Raw genomic sequence first — 12440 nt, 5'->3', positions numbered from 1 at the left:
TTATATGAATTGTTATATATACATTTGATTTGTTGTGATGTAGCTACTATTGGGACATGTGACATAAATGCATTCTATATGAATCAGTGATTGAACACATGCACCCAGGCCACATGAAAAGAGGTTGATGTGAGAGAAGTCAAGATTGCAGTAGTTCAGCGCTGAGAAGATCTCCACTCGGGTCCAAAGGTTAATTCTTCTCCTTTTGGCTGAGCAGCTGGGCTAACTTCAAACCCAATGGCCCACTGCTAATCCCAGCAACATACAACTATCAGCCATCAATCGGGTGATGCTGCTATGGTATGCTGCCGTCCACTTGTCTCATAATCTTCTTCTGCAATCAGGAGTTCTCAGTCCTTAACTAATCAAAAACTTGCCCTTTTAAACCAATGGGTGTTGTCTAAAGCAGGAGTTATTGCACATTAGCACATGGACGCAGTTGGCAGCTCACCAGAGAAATACACGTGACGCAGCAAAGAATATTCAAGTTGAAAACGAGTTCTCGCTTAATCAACGGTCAAACTGGTAAATAAATTTGAAGGAAGGCAGAGGAGACTTACCTTCCTTCAATCCAACCTCTACTTAACATTCAGTGGGATAATTAGATCAAAGCTGATCACCGTCTGTCCTTGTAAATCCAGACAAATACACAGATCAGTGTAGAGCCAGAGCTGCTGATCAAAGTCTTCGCTTTTCCAAGAGCACTACAGCTCAGTTGAGGGTTGAACTGTAACGGCAGGAAGAGGAGGCAGAGGGAGGAGAGAAGGAGGTGGAGGCGGAGTGACCCCTTTCTCCTCCCCACATCTCTTTGGAACAATGCTGAAACAATTCCCCTGAGGTCCTCAAGCCAACGGCAAACTTCCTTTAGTCCCTCTAGCTCCCTCTCTCTCAGGACCCTGTGCCACCCGAGTATATAGAGTGAGTCACACCACCTCTGCGGTTTGAATGTAAACAGGCTCTCTTCTTCAAACGTTCCCAGAGATTCACAATCCGAGCGGGGCCTATTAACAGCTGGATCTCAGCCACCTGGCATGGTACCAGGACAGTGCTGCCACAACCACTGTTGTTGGGAAAAGCTCCAAGTCCCCCACCTCACTGACTTTATTTCCTAAATAACACATAACACACAGACAGACATGTGTGAAGACAAGAAGCTCTGGTGGATGGGATTCACCCCAAACCACCACTGTTTAGTTGTTAAAAGAAGGTGCGAGTGTGTAAAGTTACAGGATGAAGGAGAGGGGGTTGATAGGTGACAGCTGTAAACGTGAGAAGCCACTGTTTGTTCTCTTTGAAACAGTGTATGTTTTCTCACTGCTGCCTTGTCGAGCAGGAGGAGGTGACACAAATTCTACAAAATCATTCCCACCTCAGCAGCTGACACACAGCTGACTGTTTAGCACTGGTTTGCTACAGCAGGAGCGGCTCACACATGATTGGACAGCCCAAGAACACAGCAGACCTCACACACCAAACCACAATAAACAAATTCCTCTTTCATTATCTGCAAACAAAACAACCATGTCGCTCATACAAAAAACACTCACTATATCATAGTAATACTCTCAAGTAATAAGGGAATGTAAAAAACACAAATATGCTGTTAGTGGATGGGTGATGTACTTTATGAGGACTGGCCCTGAACTTGTAGTGACCACCACTTCCTGTCCGAGGAGGTCTCACACATGGTTTGAGAGTGGGCTTCCCCATATGTAGTACAAACAGGAAACTGTCTACTGTAATGTTCACACACTGAGCCAGGCCGGAAGTATGGGTTCAATCTTAATTATAAGGGGATTATATGTAGTTTAACAAACATTTTGACTTAATACATAAGACAAACCTGAGATGCATCGTCATGTAAAAAAATCACAGTTTTACATGATTCCTCCCTGTCCATACAAAACCTAAATTATATCATATCATTTCAGTAGCAGCTTCACACAGAATATTCTTCAGGGACATAAACTGAATCCATTCATAGACCTGCAAGGAGCACCCTGCTAAGTTCAGCTCACATTACTGGGACAGAGGGATTTTGGTAGTCTTTGTCTCTGTTGTTTGCCTGCCATTGTCCCAGTCAGGCGCAGCAAAGGTCTAGCATGTTCACCCCCTCCAGCACTGGCACATTATGTTAGATATCAGCAGGGAGCTTGGTGCGATGATCATCACCAACGCATGGGGGCCACCAGCCAACTCAAACAGTAAGGCTGTGTAAAGTGTCTTCGATCTCCGTCCAAAGCTTCTAATCGCATTATACCACAAGAACAACTTGCATATCAATAAAAACCCAGATCAACCAAATGATATATGATTAAATACTCTGGACAAAAAGAGCAACAAAGACAGCACAATGGTGAGACTGAAACTGGCGTAGAGTGGGGACACATTTGGTTGGTGGGGGGTGGTGTTGGTGAAGGAGAACAGAGCTAGAGAGAAGGGTGTGAGCATGTGTAAATGAGACTGGGTGGGGATTAGTCGTGGGAGAGTGCAGCAAGGGATTGAGCGGGAAGGCTGGCATTCCTCAGGGCCCATTCAAAAGGCCTCTGCGGCAGTGTGGGGAGCTTCATACAATGCGTGGCTAGGCCATCGTCACGGAGACGCCTCCCACAATGGAGTGCAAGGAGGGGTGCAGGGGTGAACCTGAAAGAGCCATCTTCAACTTTCAGATACAGCCAGGAAAACTTACAGGCTCTTACATAACACTGAACAGGCCATGACTTTGTTTCTCAATATATTAAAAGTTATTTAGAAAGGGTGTGTTGCCTGCTGCAAGTGGGCTGTCTGTCAGGTGTTTGCTCAATGTTAGCTGAAGGGGGGAGGGGTTATGCACAGCAGTTTATCAGAGTGGTTAAAAAAGACATGATAATTATCACTGGGTGAGTAAGAACTTTCTCTTGAATTTTCTAAATCCTTTGCTGCTTGAGACATTATCTCTATTTCAACTTTTCTCAAGCACACATGATTAGACACACACAGCGCATGTGCACACGCATGTGATACGCCCACAAATGCAAACACAAACACCTCTTTTAGAACAGAGCTTGCGTGCAAGAAGTTTAGGAAGATGGAAAAAAATTGAGATCAAATGAAGTTAGAGGCCCTCTGGACACCAATGGGATAAACCGATCGGCCTCTGGGGCAGCAAATCAACTTAACGATCAGCAAATTCATTTAGCCTTGGCTGTGCTGGTGTCTCACTCTCACAAACACAGTCCAACAAACACACTCCCTGATAGCTCTATCACTGCTCTAAATATTCCTGTGGTCTCAATAACCAACTAAATGCACCATGGGGACTGTGCTGTCAGCAGATGTTCTGTGTCTTCTTTCTTTCCTGCCTGGAATAGCTGTTGTTGGAAAAGCCATCAGCTGAGTCACTTTGGCGGATATGGATTTGGAAGTTCTTAAATTTACCCACTGGGAATAGTGGGGTTTGAAAAACAGCGGTTATTATTAACAGTGGCTGGACAGGAAGAGGATATGAGGTCGCACAGGCCAAGCAAACACCTCAGAGCACAGACCAATGGGATCACTGCGATTTGCGTACAGGAAGGAAACTTAAAAGACAAAGAGGATTCACTAAGGACAATGTTCATAGCTGGTTTTTCCTCTCACTTTTAAACAATCAGCCATACAAATATCAAGCAGCATTATAAACTAACATCTTTGGACATGGGGTAAAGCTGGGAGCCCCCTAGTTCCTATAAAGACACCTCCAGAGACCCAGCTGTCCCACAACAGCTGAACTGACGCACCTCCCTCCATGAGCCAAGATGTCTACCAGCTGTGCATGTCTGTGGCTCCTGCAGCCCGACCCTCTGAGGAGGGCTGTGGTGGGTCAGAGCACAGCCACTAAAATTATTTTCAAGGGACAGGATGAAGCCAAACCCAACTAGATTCTAGAGAGACCAGCCTCTGGAATTTGAAAGTGCATCTGAAACTCAACCCACTACAGTACACTGTTTGGATGACATAATTAAAAATCCTCTTCACTCTCCCTGTCTCCCATACACACACAGAGACAGAAACAGACACAGACACCAAAAAAATATGTTCCAATCAGTCTCGAGTTTTAGAGATATGATCAGGAACACAGAGGAGCTGTCCCATGAGACTTGGATGGGAGCAGAAGCCCTGAAATGTAAACTGAAAAACACCATATTTTCATGCTACGAGTCAGCTGAAGCAGTCACGCCTCAGGCAAATTCACATGTGGTGCCATTGGTGCTTCATGAAAAACACAGGAGATATTCCTCTACACCACAACACCAGAGAGACATTAACTGTAAAAGCAGTGTTTCAGCAACATCTAAAATAAAGACAAAAGAGTTTTTTTTTTGAGTTTTGGATCCACTCCTTCAGAGAGACACATAAAACTGAAGCTCTGTAATCTTGTTCTGAGAATGCCATAAACTTTACATTTACGAGACAAGACAATAGTGAAACATGGCGCATGCAGAGAAACAGCTAAGCAGACCAATGTACTCAGGCACATGTCAGCATGAAGAGGTCAAAGTGCAACTTTTTTAGCAAAAAAACCTTCAGAGAACACTATAAAGAAAGAGCTGATAAAATTGGCTTACCACACCAGGAGAGTAGGGAAAACCAGTTTTCCAGTGTGTGTAAAAAGACTTTGTTGTCAAAGTGGCAGGAGATGAAAAACATGAGAGGCTGGTGCTCTTGCAGTAAACATGCCTACAATGTGTGACTCATTACAAAGTTAAAACTTTATCTACCCATAAGACGCCCCCTCCTTTTCTAAATAAACCCAGTGGTGATTTCTCCTACATGAGTCACAGCAAGTTACTATGAGGGGAAGTTTGCTTTGTTTTTTTTAATATACTTTTGCTTTCATGTGGATGGATTATCCCCCAATTTCCTGACAAAGTTACAAAACTGTAACTGAAATAGAAATTAAAATACCATGTTTTCAGTTCTGTTTTTCTTGACACTTTTGCAGAGTTTTCCTCATTTCGCCCTAACCTCCAGTTAAACGCATCACGATGAAATGAGGCCCAACATCACTTTAACTTAAATTAATTGCACACCCATACAAAGCCAAGATTTTTTAAAGAATCCAAAGTCAGCCGAAAATCGACAAGGGCGAGTTGAAAGTGTCTAATGTCAGCGTGACTGCCTTCAACTGAATACTGTGCCGCTATGTCATTAGAGGCCTAAATGAGAGGGCACATCCAAGTCATTTGGTGTTCTTCTCTGTTCAGCACACCCAGACTTCCTGCTTAGAGAAAGCCATCAATTGACCATGGGGGGGCAACTAGCTTTGAGTGAGGACCTTTGTTACTTTTAGTGGTCCATTATACACCCTAGGGCAGAGGCCAGACCATAAGACAAAAGAGTAATGTGACCCAGAAGTGAACTACCTTGGGTCATTTCTGGGTTGTCTTACTCCATGCTGTCAGACGTCCTCAGTAGACTTTCAACATCCACTCAACCTCAGCAGGTTTCCTGTAACTTAAAAGCTCTGTGGAAAGGAGCCCACACACGCTGAAGACATAAATCAAACACCATCCTCCGCAGACTTTACCTGGTTAATGACAGCAACACAGAGACACTGACAGACATTGAAAGGTGGATGAAATTCGATGCAGATGTTATAAGCTAGGTGATCTGAAACACCTTCAGTTCCAACATCATGAATAGAGCTCAGTAACCACATGTGACTGGTATGTTTACCTCTGGGGAGCACGGTACTTCCTTGATGAGCTCCACAGGCACAAAGTACCCAGGAATTCCCAGGACATGTGATAAGACTTGGCCAATGAGTAACAGATTTGGCAATCAAGTCGACATACGAGTGTGCTCATCTACCCAGACCTCCTAGAATTAATGTACGTATACAAATAAAAGCTTTCAAAAAAAAAAGGAGGGAGAACCACATAGAGAAAGGAGGCTGCATCATCCAATCAGTGCTTAGAATAACAAAAAGGGTGTGTAATGTGAAAACCTTGGAAAATGTTCTATCTATTACAAACAGATATATTAATAGCACAAAACAAAAGGAAACTGGTGTTGGAAGAACCGGGACTGTCCCATCTACACAAAGAACAGCATTGTTTTTCAAAGGTCATAAGTCAACAATATCTCTGCTGAAATTTCATACGAGAGAAAAAAGAACATGTAAAGACATGTCTAAAATAGCTGAAACGTTCAAACCAAGAAACCAGAAACAATGGAGAACACCATTACTCTGAGGAACTCGAGTTCTGAAAGAACTAACAAAAAAAAGGGAAGACCACCATTTTCTCATGTAAGCCGCTAACACTTTTGTGCTCTGCATGGGACAGAACAAACTAACCTTAGACCAACTAATCATCTAAACGTTCTCCCTTGCTCTTACCCATTGATCTTTGTCACTATCAGTAAAATGTGCCACTAAGATAAGGAAAGCATATCTCTGAGTTTGTTTTCAACCATTTTGTGCATTTTGTGGTGGTTTCCAATTACCTGCTTGTGAGCATGTGGAGGGCCTTATGGCTAAGAACGGTATCAAGCCTCAGTGGGTTTAAGACTCCTCAACGTTTCTTTGGGAAACACAGCTGGCCATTGTTTTGAAGAAAGACAGACTAGATGTGGGAAATGTTGACTCACTGGGGCAGAGTGGAACCCTGTGTGTGGTGAGTTATACTACCCCTCACACACCAAAGGGAATGCAACAGGGCTTCAGTCAACAACCATGGCAGACAAATTAGTTCTCCCCCCACCACTGCGTAATCCCAAAGGAACAGGGAGGTCAGAGAGGAGACCTCCTAATGGTCAAGGTGAGTTACAAGAAGAGCTAGAAGGAACCTGGAGTCTCCAGGACAGAGCCTCGATAACCCAGCAGGGTTCACCTTTTTTACAGGCAGCTGGAATGCAAAGGTTCTGCTTGTTATTAACCACAGACAACACGCTCTCACATGTGTCTCATGCATGCATTTAATCTCTCACCAATAAGAGAAGTTGCAGTCTTTGGTGGCCTGGGGCTTAGATTTGTTTTAGGAAAATGAAATGAGCTTTGGAGCAGAGCGGAGTACGGTGATGGTGAGCACATAGAAGGACACTTAGACGGCCTCAGTGGCCCAGCGCCAGGGGAAACAGAAGTGGCATGTCTGGAATCTGGCTTGGAGGGAAGAGTCGGTGGTTTGGACGAGGCCACAATGCCAAGCACATGATAGGGTCTTTGAATGAGTTACTGTTAGGGGCCGTTCTGCATCAATAACCCTAGCGTGAGGGAGGGGAAATGTCGTGCTCTGTAATATAACTGACCACTTTACCCATTTGGTAGCAATTTGCTGAAATGGCTGAGCACGGTTCACAGGCAGCAGTATGGAAACATGGGACATATGGAATGTTCAGATAAGTGAGAATTAAAATAGAAAAAAACTGTTTGAGTTTGGCTCGAGTGGTCAAAAGTTAAAATAATCCTGAGCGTTCTCATAGCACAAGCATTTGAAAGTCATTACAACTCACTATACCACATGGTGTGATGACTATCATGTTTCCCCACTGTTCTTAGTGATTCTCTTTCCAGACCTACTGTAGAAGTTACTGAAGGTTTGGTCACGCTTACCTCTGTGGGTCTTTGCTGCCATCTGTGCTGAGCTCACTGCTGCTTCCGTCTCCCTGTGATCTGCTATCCACTGCTGGGTCCATCTGAGGGTTGGTTGTCTCCACGCTGGTCTCAGAGGCTCTGGGGATAGGGTTGTCTCCGTCCTGCTCGGGCAGAGGGGTGGATCGCCCCTGGCTACTCACACTGCTGATACTCCCTGTGGTTCCATGGTTGTGCCTATCCATGCTCCCTCCAGCCCGCTTGGACTCACTACAGCGCTTCATGGCCTGAAGTTGGGAGAGGGGCACTATATCAGCTCCCTGGGGTCGATGCCAGACTGTGCGGCGGCCAGTTGAGTTGTAGTAGTAGAAGCGGCCACTGTGAGGGTCAAACAGCTCCCACCACTGGTTACCGTCTGCCTGACGGACAGGGACGCCTTGAGGGGGATCCCAGCCGCACTCACCGGTTGTCAAGTTCACATACATGCGCTCGCGGGAGCGTGGCTCCAGGATTTCCACCCAATCAGAGCTGAATGAGAAAAAACAAAACAAAGGGTTAAGTGCTGTTTACGGTTAAAATTGGCAACAGATCATTCACTAAGAGGAGACAATGATGCACTAGAGGCCACAGTCACGTCTGACTAACAATCAACTTGACAAGCAGAAACTGACTCACGCTCACAAAATATCCACATGATCATATGGAGAGTGTGTCTATGTTGGTGTCCCATGAATGTATCTGTCTCTAAGTGTGTGTGTGTTAGAAGTGATGTCATCTCTTGGATGGCATGTATGTGTGTTTCGTTAATAAGAAGACAGGTGGACACACTCAGTGAGACACCAGGCACGGTCTCAGCAGAGCCCAAAGAGAACCATACGGTCAGAGTGCCTCTAACGAACGGAAAAAACCCACAGAGCTTAACTACAATCACAGGGTGACAGCAGCCAGCTCAGCACAACACACAAAGACAATAAAAAAGAGACCGAGGCAGAGAGTGTGAGGGAGAACCAGTTGACAATCCAACCGAAAAGAAGGGCAAAAGGGCATGGATAAGAGGGACGACCGCTTGAACACAACTGAACCTTGAACTGAATTGAAGGGAAATTATGGGTCGGTAGACTGACCCATAATTTCAGAAAAAGTGCAAGGCATATCGCAACTGAATGATATAACCCTAAAATGAGTCCTGTGGCTGCATACATAAAATCGGGACCTGACAAATAAGCTGCTGTTATATCTAGGTCATGTTACCCTATAGTGGGCTTCATTATGTCTCTTCTGATCTAGAGCTCTAATTTAGGCCTTAAATGTGACAGTAAATCCATGTGGGAACACTACAAAGAGCCAGAGTCTAGTTCTGAACCAGAGGAAAGACTCAAAATATTCAATAGATCCCAATACTCCTCCACTTATCTTCTCTTGAACCCACCACTGAATGCTCCCGACAATGTTTAAACCATTCTCTTCCCTAGTATTCCACTGAACTCAAGCTTAACACCTACAGCGATCCAGTTGTATTGCCAGAGAACCCCTTGTTTTTCCAACATTTCTTGTTTATATTGAACCAAACAAAGCTGGCCAATTGTGTCATCATAGAAACAGAGGCTAGACTTGAAAGCCTCCACTTAAACTCCACTGCTGATGCAGACAGCTGATGACACTATAGATGAGTATTTGTTTGTTGTAATACACTGTACTTGGAGGATGGATCTTATACATATGCAGTAGATTGGTAACTATATCTTCCAAGTATGAGCCACTTTGTTTACTGTTGTTTTTGTATTTTACAGCTTCCATTTTTTTCTCCAGCTCACAGACAGATGGTACCAGCATCTGTGATATTACAACAAATAGTGTACACAGAGAAATATATAAATACACAATCTGATGATGAAATTACATCATGCAGACTTTAGCAGACCCTTTCAGCTACAGGGACTTAACATAACATCATTGGCAGCCTCTTCTGCCATACTGGCTGTCTCTTATCATGATAAATGTCAAAGCACTATAGTTTTTACAAAAGTTTGTTTCTCCTGAGTGAAAGTTAAACAAAGCAGAGCGTCAACCGTGATTTTAATGATTTCTTTATGGGCAGAAAGTAACAAACTTTCTAAACAACAAATCTGAGGCAGAACATTCAAAACCTTTGTGTTATACTCTACTTCTCAGTGAGCGTGCACATTGCATATGTATCATATCTACACATTTTGAATTTTGGTTATATTGCTCTTGAAGAAATCTTGTTCTTATTACCCAAACCTACAGCTTTCATTTATACAAATCACTGATCTGATTCTGTGACTCCCTCAGCTGCTGTGATTATGGTAGAACAAATATGCGCCAGAATCTACGTTCTTATTCTTTCTGCGTAACAGTGAGGTGGAATAAAAGTGCAACTCTTCTGCCTTGAACAGGCTGTGTAAAAGAAGCTGTTGTGAAAAAAGTGCAGTGGGGAGGAATTAGTGTCACAAGAATCTGCTCTGGCTTTGGATCTTTTCCCAGCTTTCTCAGGACAGAAACGCTTTTCTTCTCTGTGTCATGGTTGTTTGTTTTGTGAGCCTGCAGTCCAGACTACCTGTGATGATCAGAGGGACATGAAGCCTAGCACGTGTAACAGTGCCTACAGTGTCCCAACAAATATCCACATTCGTTTTGCATGTGACTTCCAAATCAACCCCTTGTGCACCCCCAGCCTCAGAAATAGACACAGAGAAGCCTGGTGCCAGTCAGGTCTGGCAGGGTTACAATGTCACTCTGTTGGCTTCAACTCACAAGGAACATCAGCTGTTCTTCATTTTAACTGCAAAGCCTTTTGGTGTACCTGCTCATCAAGCAAGCCGAGAGTATCGATCTCTCTTTCATGTGTTGCCAGCAACAGCCACAGGCTCCCCATAGGTAGAATTAACAGCCAGGCAAACATAGAAAAAGCATGGGGCTAGGACATAGGAACTTTTCACATGCTGTCTACCAATGTGTTCCACTGCTCTATGCTGGGAGGCCATCTGGTCCAGTCCCTCACACAAGGCATACAGCCCTGACCTCAGAGGACTCAACATGTAGAGTGTTTATACTGTGTTTTCAACCCATCTGGGATGACAAGAAGATAAAGAAGATATTTGGAGAAAATTAAATCAAATAATGTTAATTGTGAATGTTTGACTGCAGGGGTTATGGTAAGTAAAGGAGGGTAATATTTATAGAGTGAAAGACAGAGGTCCTACAATGTGGCTCAACTATTGGAAGATGTCTTCCAGACTGATAAGATCCGCAACAGTTAATGGGCGGGAAGCCATGCAGATAATGGGGCATTCAGAGCAGAGGCCAAACAGTCAATACCACCCCACACATACCAGAGACTTCATCCTTTTACTGCCCCTGGCCTCCAAAAGAGGCCTTCCCACACTGAGAAACTGATCTCTTCATCCTTCTGTCCTTGTTCTCCACTTGCATTTGTCATCACTCTATAAATGCAGTGTTTGAATCCAAATAAACCAATCCCTTACAAACATGAAAGAGTGAAAGAAAGTTCAGGCTGTGTCTCCTTCTCCAACCAGCACAGACGTCAACATGCTGCATGGTGTCTTGTACGCCTAACAGGAAAACAGGGTTTGAGGGTCAACTGCGGAGGCCAAGGCTGACGAGTTTAGCAGCACGGGGTGTAGTGGTTGCATAAGGAGTGTTCCCTCTGGGTAAATATACAGCAGTTAGAGCTGAGAGCCAGCCTGCTGGGATCTGTTGACATGACCAAGATAATCAGGAAGGACAGACCGGGATTCAGGTTCTGAAATTCTTTTGGAAGAACTCAAACAACATGTGAGGGATGACCATTACATTAGTTTGTCTAATACAAAGGAACTTCCCTACAGCAGGATTTACCAGGACTGAGGTCAATACACCTTATTACTGGTTCTATTACAATAAAAAACTTTATTATTTATTTCTTCTATAATTACATTGATTTGACTATCAAAATTAGATAAGACTGTCTGAAGTAGATCAACTAAACATTTAATGATCAGTGTCCCAGTTGCTATACATTTCTGGTGAAAGTCTACTGTCTGTAACAACTTGTAAATGAGCTTCAGCCAACTCTTCAGCTTTTGGTGATTCACCTACATGACCTATGGGTAACATCCAGATAATTGGCTCAGTAGTTTACCCATAGTTTGCCTTTCACACATGCACTACACAGTGGGAGGTTTTCTGCACAGACACATTCACACTAGCATCAAATCCCTCTGTAATTTTCCTACATGCCACTGTTCTGTTTCATAATATAGTCTTTTCTTTTGATTTAAAACTTGACGGTTACATAGCCACGTTTTTTTTTGTATGTTCAAGTGTGTTTTGAAGTAAATGGGATTTATTTGGTTTTGTCTGTTTTGGTATTAAAATGGGTATTGAGAATCGTGGAAATTTGATGGTATTGTCTACCAAATGTTTGGTATTTTGACATCCCTAGTCCAGTGCATGCCTGAAAGCAGCTTTAGTGTAGCAATCCAAACAGCTAAGGCAGTCTGCCCCATGCTGCAAATGTTCATAAATGGTTTGGAATGCAGTCTGCACCAGCTCAGCAATGTTTCCTTCCAACAGAAACATTTTATTTTGATCTAAAATTAACACACATGTTCCTATGACTGTAGGATAGCACAGGATTTACCTTTACTCAAAATTAATTGTACTAACTTGTGTGCTAAAAACCCTTGTTCATAGTCTGTGTGATCCCTCACTCACTTCTATAAACACATGAAAATAGTTTTATATATATATATATATATATATATATATATATATATACATACATACATACACACACACTCTTGAGTATACATGGGACTTTTCCAGCAGACCCTCTCGCTGAGAATGTCCTTTAATTTTTCAACTT

The 12440-nt window shown here is 43.4% G+C and overlaps 1 protein-coding gene across 4 annotated transcripts in view; it reads right to left on the bottom strand.

Annotated features, from left to right (window-relative positions):
* Positions 1-12440, bottom strand: part of arhgap46a (Rho GTPase activating protein 46a) — a 31781-nt gene that overhangs the window by 11904 nt on the left and 7437 nt on the right. For 3 of the 4 annotated variants that reach the window (XM_020086722.2, XM_020086725.2, XM_069511948.1), the window contains exon 2: positions 7574-8080. In XM_020086722.2, coding sequence (XP_019942281.2) covers positions 7574-8080 — 507 coding nt within the window. Of the gene's footprint in view, positions 1-560; positions 716-7573; positions 8081-12440 lie in introns of those variants that run through there. The other variant, XM_069511954.1, reaches the window with a different exon arrangement.

The sequence above is a fragment of the Paralichthys olivaceus genome, chromosome 2, assembly GCF_024713975.1.
Source record: "Paralichthys olivaceus isolate ysfri-2021 chromosome 2, ASM2471397v2, whole genome shotgun sequence".
NCBI lineage: Eukaryota > Metazoa > Chordata > Actinopteri > Pleuronectiformes > Paralichthyidae > Paralichthys > Paralichthys olivaceus.
Note: the sequence above shows the minus strand (reverse complement) of the source record. Positions and strands in the feature narration are given on the sequence as shown.